The sequence below is a fragment of the Sturnira hondurensis genome, unplaced genomic scaffold (genome assembly GCF_014824575.4).
Source record: "Sturnira hondurensis isolate 20B ecotype Veracruz unplaced genomic scaffold, ASM1482457v3 Scaffold0008459, whole genome shotgun sequence".
Lineage (NCBI taxonomy): Eukaryota > Metazoa > Chordata > Mammalia > Chiroptera > Phyllostomidae > Sturnira > Sturnira hondurensis.
This window is the reverse complement of record NW_028081090.1, coordinates 367,416-388,049: the sequence shown is the minus strand read 5'-3', so window position 1 is coordinate 388,049 and position 20,634 is coordinate 367,416. Positions and strand designations below refer to the sequence as shown.

The window sequence follows — 20,634 nt, the reverse complement described above, 5'->3', positions numbered from 1 at the left end:
ATGGGCTTTCTGTTCTGTTCTATTGATCTATGTTTGTTTTTATACCAGTACCAAGATGTTTTGATTACTACGACCTCGTATTATTGTTTGATAACAGGTGCTGTGATTTCTCCAACTCTGTTCTTCTTGAGATTGCTGTGGCTGTTTGGGGCCTCTTGTAGTTCCATATCAATTTTTGGGATATTTGTTCTACTTCAGTGAAATATGCCATGTGTATTTTGATAGGAATTGGGTTAACTATAGATTATCTGGGGTCATATGGACATTTTAATGATGTTAATTCTTCTAATTCATGAACACAGTATGTGCTTCCACTTATTTGTTTCTTCTTCATTTTTCCTTCTTTAGCGTCTTACAATTTTCTAAGTATACATATCTTACATCCTTGTTATCATTATTCCTAGGTATTTTTTATGTAATTGTAAATGATACTGTTTTCTTAGTTTTCCTTTCTGTTAGTTCATTTATGGGTGTATTAAAATCCAATTAATTTCTGGATATTTGGTTTGTATTCTGCTACCTTAATTCATTGATCAGTTCTAGTAGTTTTTGATGGAGTCTATAGGGTTTTCTATGTCACTATCATGTCATCTGCAAATAGTGACAGTTTTACTTCCTCTTTTCCAATTTGGTTGCCTTTTATTTCTTCTTGTCGGATTGCTGTGGCTAGGACTTCCAGTATTATGTTGAGTAAGAGAGGTGAAAGTGGACATCCCTGTCTTGTTCCTGATCTTATAGTCTTTGCCCAGTATCATAGTGAGTATGATACTGGCTGTGGGTCTGTCATACATAGCATTTAATATGTTGAGGTATGTTTTCTCTATTTTAACTTTGCTGAGAGCTTTTATTAAAAATTTGTGCTGGATTTTATCAAATGCCTTTTTTCATCTATTGAGATGACCATGTAATTTTTATTCTTCATTTTGTTTATCACATTTATTTTTTTTGCTGATATTACACCAGACTTACATCCTCAGAATAAATCACACTGGATCACAGTGTATCATCTTTTTAACATACTGCTGGATTGGGGTTGCTAACATTTTGTTGAGGATTTTGGCATCTTGTTATTCATCAGGCATATTGGCCTATAGTTTTTTTCTTCGTGGTGTCTTTATCTGATTTTGGAATTAGGATAATGCTGGCCTCGTAAAATGAGCTTGGGATTTTCCCCACCTCTTTAATGTTTTGGAATAGTTTGAAAAGGGAAGGTGATGGTTCTTTGAATGTTTGCTAAAACTCACCTGTGAAGTTATTCCAGGACTTTTGTCTCTTTTTTGATTACTGCTTTGATTTAATTGGTTGTAATCTGTCTATTCAGATTTTATGATTCTTCTTCATTCACTTTTGGATGATTGCATGTTTCAAGAAATTTATTCATTTCATTCATATTGTCCAATTTGTTGGCATACAGTTGTTTGTAATATTTTCTTACAATCCTTTGTATTTTTTTGGTGCCACTTGTTACTTCACCACTTTTGTTTCTGATTTTTTAAAGAGTTTATTTATTTATCTATAGAAGGGGAGGGGGGAGGAGAGAGGGAGAGAAATATCAATGTATGGTTGCTTCTCGTGCATCCCTGGCTGGGAACTGGCCTGCAACCCAGGCATGTGCCCTGACTGGGAATCAAACCACTGTCTTTTGGTTCACAGGCCAGTGCTCAGTCCACTGAGCTACACCAGCCAGGGCCTGTTTCTGATTTTATTTATTTAGGTTTTCTCTTTTTTTTCCTTGGTGAGCCTGCTTAAAGATTTCTCAATTTTGTTTATCTTTTCAAAGGACCAGCTCTTGGGTGCATTGATCTTTGTATTTTCTTTAGTCTTTATGTTATTTACTTCTGCTATGGTTTTTATTATTTCCTTTCCTTTACTTACTTTGGGCTTTATTTGCTGTCATTGTTGTTGTTTTGCTAGTTCCTTTAGTTGTAAGGTTAGATTGTTTATTTGAGTTTTTTTTTCTTTTTTGCTTCTTGAGGTAGGCCTGTATTGCTGTGAATTTGTCTCTTAGAACTACACTCACTGTGTCCCAGAGATTTTGGGTTGTTGTGTGTTCATTTTCATGTGTCTCAAGGTATCTTTTGATTTCTTTCTTGATCTCAGTGTTGACCCATTTATTGTTTAGTAACAGTTTATTTAGCCTCCATGTGTTTGCATGTCTTCAGTTTTATTCTTGTAATTGATTTCTACTTTTGTACCATTGTGGTTACAGAAGATGCTTGATATGATTTCAGTTTTCTTGAATTTATTGAGACTTGTTTGTGTCCTGACATCTGGTCTATCCTATAGAATGTTCCATGTCCACTTGAAAAGAACCATTGTTGGTGGGATCGCAGACTGGTACAACGACTATGGAAAACAGTATGGAATTTTCTCAGAAAACTAAAAATGGATTTGCCTTTTGACCCAGCAGTGCCACTGCTAGGATTATATCCCAAGAACCCTGAAACACCAGTCCAAAAGAACCTATGTACCCCAATGTTTATAGCAGCACAATTTACAATAGCCAAGAGCTGGAAGCAAGCTAGGTGCCCATCAGTAAATGAATGGATCCAAAAAATATGGTACATTTACACAATGGAATTCTATGCAGCAGAAAGAAAGAAGGAGCTCCTACCCTTTGCAACAGCATGGATGGAACTAGAAAGCATTATGCTGAGCGAAATAAGCCAGGCAGTAAAAGACAAATACCATATGATTTCACCTTTAACAGGAACCTAAACGACAAAACAAACAAGCAAGCACAATTATAACCAAAGACATTGAAATAGAGAACAGGTGGACAGTGACCAGAGGGGAGAGGGGAGGGAATTTCAAGGGAAAAGGGGAAGGATTTATAGGAACTACTATAAAGGACACATGGACAACAACTAAGGGGGGTGGAAATGGGAGGGAGGTAGGGAGCATGGGGGTCTGGGATCGGAGTAAAAGACAGAAAACTGTACTTGAACAACAATTAAATAAACTAAAAAAATAAAGTGCAGAAAAAGAGAGATAAAAAAAGAAAAGAATGTATGAGGTCTGTCCAGAAAAAGTCCAACCATTGTTAATATAATGAGAATGGTTTGCTGGACATTGATATAACCTGGTAGCCAAGGGGAGTGGACTGGAATGCACGTGTGTGAACAACAGTTTCACTGTAATATTCAGTAGGGGCAATAGATGCCTTTGAGTGAGCATGTGTACTGTGTGGCCATCACATTCAAAATGACTGAGCAAGTAGAGCCACAGCTATGGGCAACTGGTGATTGGCCGCTTCATCACATCGTAACCTACTCACTCATGCATCACGTCTTGTGTAGAGTTTTTTTGTGAAACATCAAATTACCCAGGTGACTCTTCCCCTTATAGTCTAGACTTGGTACCACATGACTTCTGGCTTTTCCTAAAACTAAAATCGTCTTTGAAAGGGAAGAAATTTCAGATTGTTGATGAGATTCAGGAAAATATGATGAGGTAGCTGATAGCAACTGGGAGAACTGTGTGAGGTCCCAGGTGCCTACTTTGAAGGAGACTGAGGTGCCATTATTCTATGTATAATGTTTCTTATATCTTGTATCTTCTTCAATAAATGTGTCTTTTTCATAGTACATGGCTAGATACCTTCTGGACAGACCTCATCATATATGCCCCTCAAGAATAGATCTTGAGCGGGTTAAGCTAAATGAAATAAATCAGACAGAGGAAAACAAATACTGTATGATCTCACGTGTAAAATTCAAACAACCAAACTCATGGAAAAAGAAGTCAAATTTGTGATTGTTAGAGCTGGGGAGTTGGGTGAGGCAATCAGGTGAAGGTGGTCAAAGGTGTAAACTTTCAGTTATAACTAAATACTGGTGATGTTATGTAGAACATGATAACTTTAGTTAACACTTCTGTTTAGTATAAAGTTATATACTTTATACTGGATAGTATAAAAGTTATAAAGAGAATAGTTCCTAAGACTTCCCCTAACCAGGAAGAACATACTTTTGTAAGTATATGAGGTGATGGATGCTAACTAAACTTGTTATGATAATCATTTCTCAATATATGTATGTCTAGTCATTATGCCATATACACTAAACTTATGCAGTGTTGTATGTCAATTATGTCAATAAAAGTGGAGAAAGAAATCTCTTTGGTAAGGGGGTTAGCAGGAAAAAAAAGAAACATTCAGCTGGCACTAAACGCATTCTTCTATTGGCCTTGGATTTGATATCTTCCTTTAGTGGCCATGCGGGCTTGGCGCGCCAATTGCTGCCTCCTGTTGTACAGATCTCTGCCCACTTGCCCATCAAGTACCACGATTAATTTCATGTATTTTTCTTTTATCCTTCCAGCTGAATCCTTCAAGGAATTTGCTGAATTACTCAGTGAAGTTGAAAATGAAAGGATGATGATGGTAGGTCACTAACACTGGGGACGGAGCCTAAATCATTGCTGATATTGGGGATTGTTCCTGTCATCATGGTTAGATGGATGCTTTGCTGGTTTGGTTTCTATTTCATAGCTGCCTGGTACTAGAAAGACAGTTAAGAAATTTGCCCTGTGGCCCTGGCTGGTGTAGCTCAGTGGATTGAGCACAGGCCTGTGAACCAGAGGATCGCAGCTCGATTCCCAGTCAGGAGGGCACATGCCTGGGTTGCAGGCCAGTTCCCGGCAGGGGACACACGATACATTGTGTGTCCTTGGCAGAGGCAACCATACATTGATATTTCTCTCCTTTTCTCCTTCCCTTCCCCTCTAAAGATAAATAAATAAAATCTTTAAAAAAAAAAAGAAATTTGCCCTGTGGATTGAATGCTGGCCTTTGAACTGAAGTGTCGCTGGTTCACTTCCTTGTCAGGGCACATGCCTGGGTTGCGGGCCAGGTCCCCAGTGAGGAGTGTGCAAGATGCAACCACACATTGATGTTTCTCTCCCTCTCTTTGTCCCTCTCTTCCCCCCCTCTAAAAATAAATAAATAAAAATGTTATTTAAAAAAGACAGGAAATAGATCTGGTTATTTTATCTCAAGCTCTATCTCCAGCTGTGAGAGTTTAGCATTGGGTACAGAGAAATTAGTGTGGAAATCCTATTCCTATTTCAGTGAAGAAGGGTTTCAGAGAACATTAAACTGGACTGTCGAATATGCTCACTAAAATCGTAGTCATTAGTGATCTTAAGCAAGTTACTCATTTTTTTATGTTTTTGCTTCCAGAAATAATTTGGGCTTAATTTATATTGGTTTATGATTGTTTTATTTAAATCGGCATGAAAACTTTTTCTTACATTTAAAGTCAAATTTTTAAAACATTATACATTTTAATAATTATAGCAATTTTAGTTTTATGGGAAAATTGAGTGGAAAGTACAGAGACATTTCATGTACTTCCTTTCTCTCCCTACTCTACCGCTTTCCACATCCAGTTTCCCCTATTTTTAACATCTGGCAATTGTGGTCCATTTGTCCCAGTTCTTGAGCCAGTATTGACACAGTGTTATTGACTACAGTCCGTAGTTTACATTGGGCTTTACTCTTTATCTTGAACATTCTATGCGGTTTTTTTTAAATATTTTATTTGTTTATTTATCTTTAGAGGGGAAGGAGAGAGGGAGAGAAACATCAATGTATGGTTGCCTTTTGTGCGTCCCCTGCTGGGAGTTGGCCTGCAGGGAACCGACCTGCAACCCTGGCATGTGCCCTGACTCGGAATCGAACCGCGATCGTCTGGTTCGCAGGCCCGCGCTCAATCCACTGAGCTACGCCAGCCAGGGCCTATGCGTTTTGACAAATGTGTAATGATGTGGATTCACAAACAAAGTATCATCATACAGAATGTTTTCACAAACCGAAAAAGTCCTCTGTTGTCAACCTATTCATCTCTTCCTCCCTTCCCTTATGTATGAACCCTGGGCAAACACTGATCTTTCCTTTTACTGCATTTTCCCTTTTCTAGAATGTCATATCGTTGGACTTATACAGTATGTAGCCTTTCCAGATTTGCTTCTTTCACTTAGCAACTGTATTAAAGATCCTTCATGTCTTTTCTCTTTTCATGGTTTGATAGCTCATTTCCTTTTATCATTGATATTTATATTCTGTTACATGGATGTATCACAGTTTATTCTTTCACTGATTGAACGAAATCTTGGTTGCTTTTAGTTTTGGAAATTATGAATAAAGCTGCCATACATGTGTGTGCAGATTTTTGTGTGGAGGTAAATTTTCAGTTCCTTTGGGTAAATTCCAAAGAGTGCAGTCGGTGCGTTGCTGCAGAGTACGTCTAGTTTTATAAAAAACTGCCAAACTCTTCCAAAGTGACTGAAACGTTTGCATTTTTACCAGCAGTGAATGAGGCTTCTTGTTACTTCACATCCTTGCCAGTATTTGATGCTGTCAGTGTTTCGGATTTTCCCATTTTAATAGTTATATTTGAGATATCTCATTGCTGTTGTAATGTTCATTTTCCTGATAACATATGATGTGGAGCATCTTTTTAATGTGTTTCCTTGCTATCTGTAAGTCATTTTTGGGGAGTTGTTGGAACTTTGTAGACGACAACAAAGAATTCTGCCTTCTCTTTCTCTGATAACATGACTTCCTACTGGAAGACCAGTTTTGTAAGCCCATTTATTCTATTATCAAGAGTTATTTCACCTGTAACCACTCTTCTTTGCAACACAGTGATGCCGACTTCTCAGGGTACCGCTTTCATTTCATCCAGGCCTCTAGGAAAGTAGCATCGGAGGCAGGGCTTGGAGGTGGAGCCATTAGAGACTATTAGGCTCTAATAATGGCCATGCCACTAATGCACCACATTTTGCCATGGATAATGCGCAGCCACATTTTTGGCCCAAACTTTCAGGAAAAAACCTTTTGTTTTAATTTTTAAATCCAATTATTTATTTATATTTAGATACCTATTTTTTGTATTACAAAGTAATTTTAGCATTTATTATTGAACATATTACGATGTAAGAAATTTTATGTAACAGATAATTACAAGACACAATAACAGACACGAGGTATCTCAGGTACTACCAGTGTATAATGCACATCCTTATTTTTCCCTTAAAAATTTGGGAATTTCCTTTAAAAATTTGGGCAAAAAGTGCATATTATACATGGCAAAATATGGTATTACTGACTTTAGACTAATCACTTATTTTGCTGGTATAAGGAATACGGAAGTGTTTTATTAATAGCAAGAAATACTGATTTATTAGTTCCTTCTAGTTATCTTTTGTTGCTCCCAGTATTCTGCTTGTGGAAATTTCACTTGGGAATTTTCTCCGTTTAAGAGATTTGCTTCTGCGGATCCTGAGTGACCAATATGGGTAGTTTCCTTGGAGCCTGGTAGATGACCCACTAGCCAAGCCACACTCCACTAAGTGTTTTTTTTCTCTGCCTGAAGAGTTTGTGAACTGCTGCCAATGTTGATCTCAAAGGCATTCACTCCCATTTCATTCAGATACCATTAGAGAGCTCAGCTGTACTTCTCTTCAGCCGTGGTTGTTTCTTGATGGCTTTTATTTACCCAATTCCAAAGTTCTAAAATATTGAAGTAGGATTCATCTTTTGAGATGTTGTTTTTCTCACCCTCCTTGCTGGCTCTGTGCCAAAGGACTGACTCATTTTCTTCTGTCTTTAATTATGTTGTGCCCTTTTGTCCCCACAACTCTTCAATCATGTATTGAGTGTTGGCTCCCCATTTCCCATTTAATTTCAGGAATGCTACGGAGGTTAGGCTCAATGAGGCCTTTCACAACATGCCAGGAATTCATTGCTTGACTGCACCTCTCCCATTTCCTGGAACTGTGGTAAAAGGACTCCTATACCCCAATATGGATAATGTGGGAGGTGTTAATTAGCTTTTTATGCTTTCTATAAGAAGAGTCCAAAAGCAGCTTTAGAGGAACAGGAAGGAAGTTCAAAGCCCTTGCATGTGATAATTGCAAATGTTCTAGTCATTCTCAGAAATTTAAATTATGGAAGGAACTGTGTGTGGAAAAAATGAAGGGGAACATCCCAGCTGTGATTTCTTCAACAGTACCCTAGGGGAGGTTGTAGAACTTCAGAAGGTGGCCTTTAAAAGTCTGGATGACAGACTTCCTCTATGATTAAAGATGGGATGCATGCTTAGATGCCTTTATGACTCTAAAGGGGACTTTATAGGCAGCGTTCAAGGGTCTGTGTTTATTGCCAAGGATCGTCTAAAGAGGCTCATGATATTTAAAACAGTGTATCTTTGTTGTCTTCTTTTAGTAATTGGTTCATCATCAATGATTCCTAAGCAATTTTGCACTGTGGGATTGAATACCATCTATATCCCACTAAAATGTCTTATCTTGGGCTTCATTCAGTAGAAACCTAATTAGATAAACTCACTAAAGTGTTGAGAATGTCATTTATTATCCTGCGGATCCTACCCTGAGATAACAGGTAGGAACTTTTCTCNTCCACTTTATGAGAAACAAATAGTCCTTTGCCGTCTCAATACTAAGTCCGTCCACAACTGAGGCTCGACTCATCATCTGGAAGCACATCACATGGTGTCACGGATACTCACTATTATCGAGTGTCTGGAGATGAGCTTCAATTTGCCACGATGTATGTGGCCTCGAACAACATGATCTCTAAGAATATTCACACCTCACGAATACCTTATTCAATTGGGTTCACCTTTCATATCTGAATCTACAATATCTCCATGTTACAGAATCTTCTATCTAATACATAGATCCAGTTTTCCATTTAAAGAAGACTTAATCAGTTAATTCCTTCATTCTCTTCCCCAGTGCTTCTCTTCTGACGCAGTCCCTCTCCCCTAGATTACTGTAATAGTTTCCTAAATTGGTTTCCCGCTTCCAGTCTCTCCCTAATCTAATCCATCCTACAGCCCCAGCCAGTTTAAGATTCCTGAAGTAGCTCTAGCTGGTGTGGCTCAATGGATTGAGTGCTGGCCTGCGAACCAAACAGTTGCTGGTTCAATTCCCAGTCAGGGCACATGCCAGATCCAGGTCCCCAGTTGGGGGCATGCAAGAGGCAACCATACATTGATGTTTCTCTCCCTCACTTTCTCCCTCTCTTCCTAAAAATAATAAGTAAAAAAAAAATTTTTTAAATCTTTGCACAACCAAAGGCCTTCACTGATCCTCCCAGAGCCAACAGAATTCAATACAAACTCCCGACCCTATTTCTCCACAATACCATCTCAACTTACCTGATCTTAACTTGTATTTCATTACCCTCCAGTAGTAATGCAAATTCTGGTCGAACTATTTCCCAAACATCATCCTCTATGTTTTGCATCCTTGGGATGACCACCCTGCACTTGAAGGGTCCATTTCTCCACTTCTGTGCATCCGTTTCCCTGTTATTCAATGACCACCTCAAATTGGAAGGCAGCATTCTTCCCCCAAGGCAATCCTCCACATTCAATGTTGTTTATCCTGCAAATACTTTTTCCCAGCCCAACAAGGGCACCACATACACATTTGTGTTACAGTATGTAAAAAATCCTACTCGTGAGTCATGTGTATTCTGATCCTCATGGTGAGCTGCCCTTATTGTCTCTGTCTGTAGTCCTGGTGCATCCAGCATTAGCCTGGCCTATAGTAGGCACTCAGCAAGTAGTGACTTCTTTGAACTGAAATCAACACAAGTGCCATATAAGCTGTAGTCCCAGTGCAGGACCAAAACATTCAACTCTATCCTCATGGAATCTAGGATGAGAAACTTACTTAGAACTGGGTGGGATTCTGGAGATCACAGAGTACCACTCCTCCTTGGACAGATAGGGGGACTCAGACCAAGACAGGAACACCTTATTCATTCACACCATGAGACCATGGAGGAGCTGGCTTGAGAACTCATGGCATGTGAGTCCCAGGCCATGGTTTTAACAGCAAACACGACTATTACACATGACTCTCAGCTGAGGTGCAGTATGAGGAAAACTTTGCAATAGGAAGCTGTCATTATTACTGAGGTTACAGCTGGCAAGGAAAGCTGGGGACACGCTTCGGAACATACCTCTTGTAACTGAGATTCTTTCTTTTTGGAAGACAGATGTAAGTGCCGATCCAGTAAAGAATAAAACCTCTCACCATCCTTTTCAAATTTCTTTTTCCGCTCCTAGACATGGGAGAGAAGGCACAGATTAAGATGTCTTTAGTTTTAATTCAGTTTGCTGAGAACTGAGAATGAAGGACACAGTGCCAGGTTTCATGTGCCCAATCTCCCTATTTCCTGGGTAGAAAAAGAAAAACAAAAGAGTATTTGCTTTTGCATTGGTCTTGGCAGTTTTGACTTCCTCAAATATAGTCCTGAATCACTCCGCGTGCACAAAGGGCAGTTCATAGCAAAATTAAATACAAGGTAGAGAGTTCCCATATACGCCCTGCCCCTACACAGAAACAGCCTCTCCCAGTATGAATGTCCCCCACCACAGTAGTACATTTGCTACAATTGATTAATCTACATTGACACATTAAAATCATCCGAAGTCCATACTTTACACTGGAATTCACTCCTAGTGTTTTTTACATTGTAGTGGTTTGAACAAATGTATAATGCCTATATTCATCATTATGGTATCATATACAATATTTTTGCTGCCAAAAGCTCTGTATCTACTCATTCCTTCCCTTACCAACCTCTGCTCTTTTTACTGTCTCCATAGGTTTGCCTTTTTCAAAATGTCATGCAATTGAAATCACACAGTACGTAGTCTTATTGGATTGACTTCTTTCATTCAGCAATATACATTTAAGTTTCCTCTGTGGATGTTCGTGGCTTTATAGCTCATTTCTTTTCAGTTCTGAATAGTATGGCATTGTCTGGGTGCACCACACTTTACGTTTCACTCATCACTAAAGAACATCCTGGTTGCTTCCAAGTTTCAGCAATTATGAAAAAAGCTGCTAAAAACATCCATGTTGAGCATTTTGCATGGACATAAGATTTCAACTCCTTTGGGTAAATATCAAGGACTACAACTGCTGGATCACATGGTAAGAGTATACGTAGTTTTCTAAGAAACCGCCAAACTCTCTTTTAAAGTGGCTGTACCACCATCTGGCAAAATGGTGTTAGCTGTGCATTCCCAACACCACTGAATGAGAGTTCCTGATGCTCCTCATGCTCACCAGCATTTGGTGTTGTTGGTGTTCTGGATTATACCCTTTCAATAAGTGTGTAGTGGTATCTGACTGTTATTTTACTTTGCCCTTCCCTAATAACATATGATGTGAAACACCTTTTCATAAGATTATTTGCAATTTGTATATTTTCTTTGGTGAGGTATCTGTTAAGGTCTTTGACCCACCTTTTAAGCCAGCTGTTTGCTTTCTCATTGTTGAGTATTAAGAGTTCTTTGTAAAGTTCTGGCACATATATGCAATGGAATATTACTTGACCATAAAGAATGAAATATTACCATTTGCAACAGTATGGATGGACCCAGAAGGTATTATGCTAAGTGAAGGAATTTGGTCAGAGAAAGACAAATACCATACGATGTCACTTACATATGGAATCTAATGAACAAAATAAATGAACAAACAAAATTGAAATAGACTCATAGATACAGAGAACAAACAGATGGTTGCCAGAGAGGAAGGAAGTTCAGGTACTGAGTGAAAGATAAGGGGATTAAGAAGTAAAAATTGGTAGTTATAAAATAGTCATAGGGATGTAAAGTTAAACACAGGAAATAGAGTCAATAATATTGTAACAACTATATATGGTACCAGGTAAATAGTGAAAATATCAGGGGTGATCACTTCGTAAAGTAAATGACTGTTTAACCTCTATGTTGTACACCTGAAACTAATACAAAACAATACTGAATCTAAATTGTAATTGAAAAATAAAATTAAAAAATAGTTCTTTGTATATTTTGGATCCCGGTCCTTTATCAGACATGCATGTTGCAAATGTTTTCTCCCAATCTATGGCCTGTCTTCTCTCTCCCAATCTGTGGCCTGTCTTCTCATTCACTTGACATCATTTTTCAAGGGACTGAACTTTTAAAAAAACTTGAATGAAGTCTACCTGATATACGAGTGATTTGTGGCTGCAAGTTAACAAAAAGCCCAACTGACTGATTCAGTCACTTTGTCCCTGGCCACTTTGTCTCTCTTCAACATTGTACTAGCCCTTAAGTTTTAATATACTGAAGCTTCAACAAACCCATTTGTTCATGCAAATTAACAGTTAAGATTCTGGAATTACCTATGTTAGAAGGCATTTAATTTTACATTTGGTTTATAGTGGGAGTCAAGGAGCAGGAGGAAAATTATACCCATACCATACAGAACAAAGGGATTAGCTTTTGAAACTGAAGAGACCAGACAGACTCAAATTTAAATCATGGCCCTGCTATTTTTGTAGCCTGTGTGACCACAAACAAGTTCTTACCCCCTCTGATCCTTGGTTTCTTCATCTATAAAACATGGATAATATCTTCCTCACAGGGTACTGTGAGAATCAAATTCAGTATGGGCCCTGATGAATACTAAGTAATGAACTACTGTTAGTTCCCTTACCTTCTTCTATAAACAAAATTTTTTCAGTTCTTTTTCTTTTTCACTCGATCCTTCCACCACCCCCCATTCTTCCCCCCAGAACTGTCAGCCTGCTCTCTATTTATAAATTTGTTTCTGTTTTGCTTGTTAGTTCAGTTTGTTCATTAGATTCCACATACGAGTGAAATCATATGCCATTGGCCTTTCGCTGACTGGCTTATTTCACTTAGCATAATGTTCTCCAGATCCACCCATGCTGTTGCAAAGCGTAAAATGTTCTTCATTTTTATGGCCAAGTAGTACTTCATTATATAAATGTACCATGGCTGTTTTACCTACTCTATCTACAAAATATTTTTAAGTTGATAAGACCTAAACAGTAGCCACTAACCACAGGTAGCTATTAAATTTAAAGTAATTAGAATTAAATAATCTTTAAAATTCAATTCCTCAGTCACACTAGACACATTTCAATTGTGCACTAGCCTCATGTGGCTACAAGCTACTTAGTGTACAACTCGGATACAGCACATTTGACATTTCTTTAAAAAAAAAAAGAAGCAGAATCCACAAATTACAATCCAATTTGAGGGGTTACGTGCAGTTGAGGTCCATCATCACCTACCCTCTCCAGAGGTGACTTTGCAGCCAGCTGCTATCAGAACGGGGTTACGAGCTTACTTCAGTCTGGCTCATTTCAGCAAGGTCACCCTTGTAATTACAAATACACCCTACAATAGTTCACACAGAAAGGACAATGAGGTGGAGGAGAGGAGCAGATAACAGCCTCATTTTCATTGCAGAAGGGAGAAAAGAACTTTTGTTATCTTTCTGTTCAATGATGCAATTCCCTTCTGCTGTAGTTTTCAAGGGAGCTAGAAAACAGACGTGACCTCCTCCCAAGGCAAGGTCCATTCTATATATACCATTAACAGTGGGAATATAAGACAGAAAACTGTACTTAAACAAGAATTAAATTTAAAAAAAATAAAATAGAAGTATAAAAAAAAACAGTGGGGATGACACACGCTTTTAACTCTCTACTCTCCAAAGTAAATGCAGCTGCTTTTCTATTTTTAGGGACAGACTACCCTGTAAAAGGATCTGATCAATAACATGATCACATTAGCCTGTGTTTGCAAGAGAGTAGATTTGTCTTCTGTCTACAGAGTAGAGACATATTTGCTGAACCGAATTCCCTTGTGTCTTCCTGAATTGGCTTATTTTGCCTTGGATGTGGAGTAAAAACAACATTTCTGTACCGCCAGCGATGACATCAATTGGCACAACCACTTGGAGATCACGTTGGCAATATACCTCATAAAGATGTGCATGGCCCACAATGCAGACATTCTATTTCTTGGTTATAAAGTTTCAAATGTGCACAAGAAGACACATACTCCGCTTTTATAGGAGAATTGCTTGTACTGGCATAAAATGGAAGCAACTGTCTCATGAATCAACAAGAGAATGCTTAAAGAAATCATGATATACTGTCACAATGGAATACTGTGTAGCAATAAAAATGAAAGAACTCCAGTTAAATATATGAACACAGGCTGGGCGTCGCAGAAAAGGGTGGGCAAAAGTAGGTTTGCAGTTATAAGTAGGTGAATACAGCTTATTCTTGTATCATTGTTTACTAATTATTGTATTATTTTCCATGTGAACACCGTAAACCTACTCTTGCCCACCCCATCTATAATTGTGAGTGGAAAAAAAAGTCAAGGTACAAAAAGAATACGTGCAGACTTTTTCCTTTTTCATAGATGTGAAAAGCAGTAATAGCACAGTATGTTTACTACATGTCAGACATTGTTCTAAATATTCTATAGTAACACTTTTCACTGCTCACAACAACTCTATAAGGTAGGTACTATTATTCAGTATAGATAAGGAAGCTAAGACCCACAGAAGTGAAGCAACTTGCCAACGCTCTTCAACCCCTAGGAAGTTGAAGAGCTGGGATGCAGACCCAGGTCATCATGCGGATCCAGAGTCCGCAGATTAACAACTGCACTATGTAGAACAACACTAAGTATTGCTTAAGGAAATTACCTCTGTGGGGAAAGGCGCAAAAGCCTAATAGGAGAGGAAGGTCCACATGTGAAGATTATGAAAAGGATGAACCATAGCGCTTCCCTCAACCACTGCCCCCCCCCCACATGGACATACACACCAGAATTTCAATGGAAGACATGCGATGAAGAAATACCAAGGTTCTTTTCTCAATGTTTAAAAAATTGTGAGATATTATAGAAAATACTCAGCACAAATCTGAATTAATATTCACAGCTGAACACCCTTGTGTAATCAGCACTCAAATCAAAAACCGAAACATTAACAACACCCTTAAAGGCTCCCTCATGCCTGTTTTTGTCACAAACACCCCCACATTGGCATAACCGCTATCCTGGCTTCTAACACCATCACTTAGTTTTACCTGTTTTTGAACTTTATAGAAATGGCTCACATAGTAGGTACTACTGCTTTTAGGACTGTTTCTCCCCTCGATCTTGTACAGGGCAGGGCGAAAGACGGTTTACAGTTGAGTACACAAAACAGTTTATTCTTGTATTATTTTTCTTTTACTGACTACTGTATTACTTATTATTAACCTACTTTTGCCCAACCTTGGATTCGTCAGATTCATCCATCTCATGGTAAACAGCAGCTCTAGTTCACTCATCTCATGGCTGTAAAGTGATGCAAATGCATCGCAATGCATTCACCCACTCCGTCCTTGATAGGCCTTATTCATCTTTTTTTTTCCCGAGCCCTCCATAGCATCCCCACGAAGCTAAGCTCAGAGTGCGGTGCAGTGGGAAGTGCACAGTTTCTAGAGTAACAGAAATCTGGATGAAACTCACTTCTGTTAACAACCTGATATTATATATCACGTATGTGTGATTGGACAGTTATTTGAGCATTGTGTGTCTTGACTTTCTCATCAGTAGGGTATGGATAATAATGCTTAGCCATGATAACACAGAGCAAGTACCTAGTATGCAGTAATTACTATTATCAGGCTTGTAAAATATTTGCTGTTGGCTTGGAAATCACTTATGGAATACTGTCACCTAGTTTAGCTCCTGTAGCATTTTCCCCTCTCCCAGGACATGTACTGGCCTTTGGAGTGCAGGGCACACCCATACCTTGGGCTGCATCTACCCTATCAGGGTTGTGGCTTGTTCCGTCTTCTGTATTGTTTTCAGCCCCATCTACCTCCAGAGCAGGTGCTTTTCCTAAGCTTCTTTCTATAATCTCTGTTCCCAGTGGAGAAACAGCAACAAGCCTGACAATCCCGCATCTTGCTGCCAAGGCCTTCTTGGGTGAGAACACGCTATCGTAGCTTCCACAACAGCTCCAACTCTCCAAAAAGTGGGCTAAATACATCCTCAGATGTGTTAGACAGTTTGGCCCTGGTCCCACCAGAGACCACACAAAGGCTCAATTCAGCGGAGGTTCCTCTCTGGCAAGGACATCCTTGAAAGGGAACTGAAAACATCATACTGTGGGCAATTCTGACAAGACCTCAAAAATATGAATCAAAGAGTATAAATGCTCTCCCTGTCATGTGTCTAAGGGGGATGACTGAGTCTTTATTCTGCGGCCTCCAATGGATGGCCCAGCATTCTGCACTGCAGGAAGAAAGACCCATTATGAACCAAGATCGACTGAGCCTTATTTGTCCTCCCTTGACCTTGGGGGGGGGGTCACATGGTGGTGAGAAGGGAAGTAGTGGTGGAAAGGGTTCTACTAATTGAGAGCTAAAATATATGCATGGGGGAGGACCCACAAACTGTGCACGTGCCGGAACTTTAGAGACATGAGAGGGAGAGGAGGAGTTAACCAAACAGGAGTTTAGTGTAGGTGGGCAAAGAATTCTAAAGCCAGCAGACAAGAAATTGGAAGAAAAGGGTAAAGAAGGGGATCATCCTTGACCTATCCTAGTCACCAGAAATAAATACATTAACCCAATATAAGAAATGTCAAAATGCATAGGCTCGGAGCCAAGAAACCTGAGTTCAAATCCCACTTGCTTTTGCCACTATAAAATGTGCCTAATAACAACTGCCAAGAATATTTAACTAAGGTTCCAGGCTAAAAAAGGAACATCATCAATGCTAACAGTGACAAGTGAAGATGTGGCTGATGATAGTCGAGGGTTAAAAGCAGTAAAGACAGACAGAGGTGCTAGTATCTTCATCTTGCAAAGCTATAGTCCAAAGTTGACAGCGTAAGAAATAAGGGTTTAAGTATATTATTTAAAGCAATGAGGGAAGCAATAGAATAATGAAAAGGATGTTATAATCATCAAAAATTGGAAGAGGGAAAGAGGAAGGTATGAGCAATGATGTTCTGTATTCATAGCATGAAAAATAATTTCTGAAGTTGATAAACTAAGAAATAGCCATAAGCATATTTGTCAAATATATGAAATCAAGTATCAAGATAATAAAAATAAAAATCGTTAAAAATAAATGCCCATGGGGAATATAGAAAGACGGAGACTGGTGAGCTTTTCCACACATCCTATTATACGATTTTCATTTAATTATATGTGTATGTGGATTATATATAATTTAAAATTTCAAAATGCAAAATCTAAGCACCATTTTTTAAAGACTTAATGGTGGTAAAATGCAAGCAGTCTGATGAAATTGCAGATTACGCATTAAAATTAAAAGAAAACCAGAAAACCAATGTCATCTAATTGCATAAATATGCAAACTGCCATACACAGGTTGAAAGACATATCCTATTACATTAGAAAAGGAGAGCTATTTTGCCTAAAATGGTGGTTTTCAAATTTTTTAACCAATAGACTCCTCCTTTAAAAGAAATATTGCCCCAAAAATCTACCACAGAAAACAAATCCGAGGGAAACTGTTCTGGATAAAGTAGAAAGTTAGGAGTCATACCTGAACAGCTTCCCCTGAGTGGGGGGAAACCCTGTAATGGAGACAACACCTGTGAAATCACCTGGCCCATGATTCCATGCTTGGGAAGCCAATCACCTCATAGCAATTCAGAAGCTATGAATTGCTTTCCTACCTAACACTGTAGGAAAGAACAAAACACTAGCTGGTGTGGCTCAGTGGACTGAGTGCCGGCCTGCAAAATGAAAGGTCACTGGTTCAATTCCCATGCCTGGGTCACTGGTCAAGTCCCCATCGGGGGACACACAAGAGGCAACCAGACACTGATATTTCTCTCCTTCACTTTCTCCCTCCCTTCCCCTCTGTCTCAAAATAAATAAATAAAAGCTTTAAATGAATAAATAAATCCTAGCTCCTGTCACTTAACTAACTATATAGCTGTGGTCATATCCTTTACCTTGTCCAAACCTCAGGGCTCATTTGTAAACGGGTCCTAAAATCTAGTCCTTCAGATGTATCTGCTGATAATGCCAGAACCTTACAGGGCTGTTGGGATTAGAGAATGAAAGTAAAGCATCTGGCCCAGTGCTCAGTATATAGTAAGTAGGCCTTAAATAATAGCTATTTATTATCAAGCTCCTCATTTGCCAGATGGAGAACCTGAAGCCCCAAAAGAGAAGTGTCTCATCCACAGATACACAGCTAGTTGGAAGCACAGCCAGAAGCCAATTAATTTTCTCTCTTTTTTTTTTTTGATTATGAGGTTTCTTACAGACACAAACCCTTCTCACCACAAAATACTTAAAAATGAATGCCAAACAACTAGTAAATTGCTGTAAAAAGCATATATCTTATGCATAAAGAGAAAATGTACCTTGGTGAAGCCTATTTGCTCCTTCCGAAAAGTTTCCAGGGGTTTGATCAGCAGATCACTAGCATTGTGTACCTAGAGAAAAGAAAGAACACACAAGAAAACTATTAAATTAGCAAAAATCAGATTCCATGTTACTAGGGCATTTCCTTGAAACAAACCATCCTGCAAAATGTTAACTGCTGAGGCTGGCTTGTTTGATTTTGTTACTGTTGTCTTCCTATCTTGGTCCCTTAAAATCAAATGCTTTGAGAGGACATTGGAGGAGGGATATTAGGGGTATTTCTCTGTAATTCTACCAGTAGTCTGGTCAAAGATTTTCATTGATAAATATCCAGAGTCATGTCCAGAAGCGGACACAGGAGGCCTGAAGTGTGGGTGGCAAGAAGACAAAGGGAATGAAAAATACATGAAAAGGCCAAGCACAAACCATTTCACGGGAGGCAAATGAGTTAGCAGTAATAGCATCAGGATAAATCCCGGGATAAATTGTTTCCAGTCTTGTCCTGATGTGCCATGAAACCAGAACATTTTCTTCGGAATTTTCCATGTATGAAAACATCACAGAGAACAACAGACCAGGCCTTCCGATTACCTAACTGTAGATGCTCAGATGCTGATAGAAATACCCTGTCCAGGTACTAAAATTGCATTGATATGCTTCTGGAAATATAAAAACATAATCTCCAAACTGGACCCCTTGTTCAAGGGGCACGGAGAGATACAAAGCTTTGTTTTCATGGAAACCTCTTGGGAGAAGGCATCTGCCCAAGGCAACAAGTGGGGTTTGTTTCTTCAGTGGTGTGAATTACTGGCACTTCATCAGAGGACCTCGGCAAACCCATCTGAAGGGCTGGATTTTAGGACCCACTGCATTAATGTTGCTTTTATTACAAGATGGGCAAGTGAGCAACTGTTTTCCTAGTCAGATGAGACATAAAGTTATCAGTCAGACAAAATAGATCTTCATAAAAATAGAAGAGAGTAGAAAGCCAATTCTGACTAGTCCCATATTCTCCAAACTAGGAAGCCATTTTTAAACTACCACCAAAAAGCATGGCAAATTGGGGTATTAATACAGGTATTTTATCCAGGTTCTGAAGGCACTTTGGACTCCCTGTTTTGTGTCCAAGTATGAGTCAAGGTTCAATTCAGTGAGCAAACTCTTACCCAACCAAAGCCCCACTAGGAGAAAAGTTCCTACCTGTTATCTCAGGGTAGGATCCGCAGGATAATAAATGACATTCTCAACACTTTAGTGAGTTTATCTAATTAGGTTTCTACTGAATGAAGCCCAAGATAAGACATTCTAGTGGGATATAGATGGTATTCAATCCCACAGTGCAAAATTGCTTAGGAGTCATTGATGATGAACCAATTACTAAAAGAAGACAACAAGGATACACTGTTTTAAATATCATGAGCCTCTTTAGACGATCCTTGGCAATAAACACAGACCCTTGAACGCTGCCTATAAAGTCCCCTTTAGAGTCATAAAGGCATCTAAGCATGCATCCCATCTTTAATCATAGAGGAAGTCTGTCATCCAGACTTTTAAAGGCCACCTTCTGAAGTTCTACAACCTCCCCTAGGGTACTGTTGAAGAAATCACAGCTGGGATGTTCCCCTTCATTTTTTCCACACACAGTTCCTTCCATAAGACAAATCATACAGGCTGGCCTACTATAATTTAAGAGGCAGGAAAGCCTGAGTCATCTGCAGTATTTGGTGACTGGATAAGTTAACCCATTTTCCTTAGTTATCAATGAATATAGCTGTCTTGCCCACTGAAATCACAGTGGCTATTTCATGCATTAAGAGCCACCATGTAATCTTAAGGCTGTGGAAGGTACAGAAGACAGTGGGTGGAGCATAGGTTTTGACACTTTTCGGACCTGAGTTTACTGTTAGACCTGTTCCTTGATAGTTGGGTGACTTCCAACTATCAACTAGCTCTATCTCTGAGCCTCAGTGGCCCCGTAGGTGCAATGGGTATGATAAGTACTTTCAAAGATTAAAGGACCTGGTATATTTAAAGTCGTCAGCACCACGCCTGGCACATAGTATACATAATAAATATTGTTCTTCTGCCTCCTATCCCCTACTTCCCTTCTCCCCCAATCAAAGGATTAAATGGTCAACAATCCCCGTTTGCAATCTCAGAGAATACCCTATACCTTATCACCCCAGAGCCTTCATTAGACAAATCCTAAACCTCTTCCTCCAACTGCGCCTTCCTTTTTAAGTTTTGCACTATTCCCAGGCTGCTCTCCAAACGAGGTGCAGCTCTCAGGGGTCCGAGATCACTATCGGTGCCTGGGGCTTGGGGAGGCCAAGGAGCAGTAGGCGCCAGCCCACTGAAACCCAGCAGGTATTCCCATATTC

The 20,634-nt window shown here is 39.2% G+C and overlaps 1 protein-coding gene across 1 annotated transcript in view; it reads left to right on the top strand.

Annotated features, from left to right (window-relative positions):
- Nucleotides 1-20,634, top strand: part of OPHN1 (oligophrenin 1) — a 278,964-nt gene that overhangs the window by 104,615 nt on the left and 153,715 nt on the right. The window contains exon 4 of the mRNA XM_037054966.1: nt 4,323-4,384. Within this exon, the coding sequence (XP_036910861.1) occupies nt 4,323-4,384 (62 nt within the window). The remainder of the gene's footprint in view (nt 1-4,322; nt 4,385-20,634) is intronic.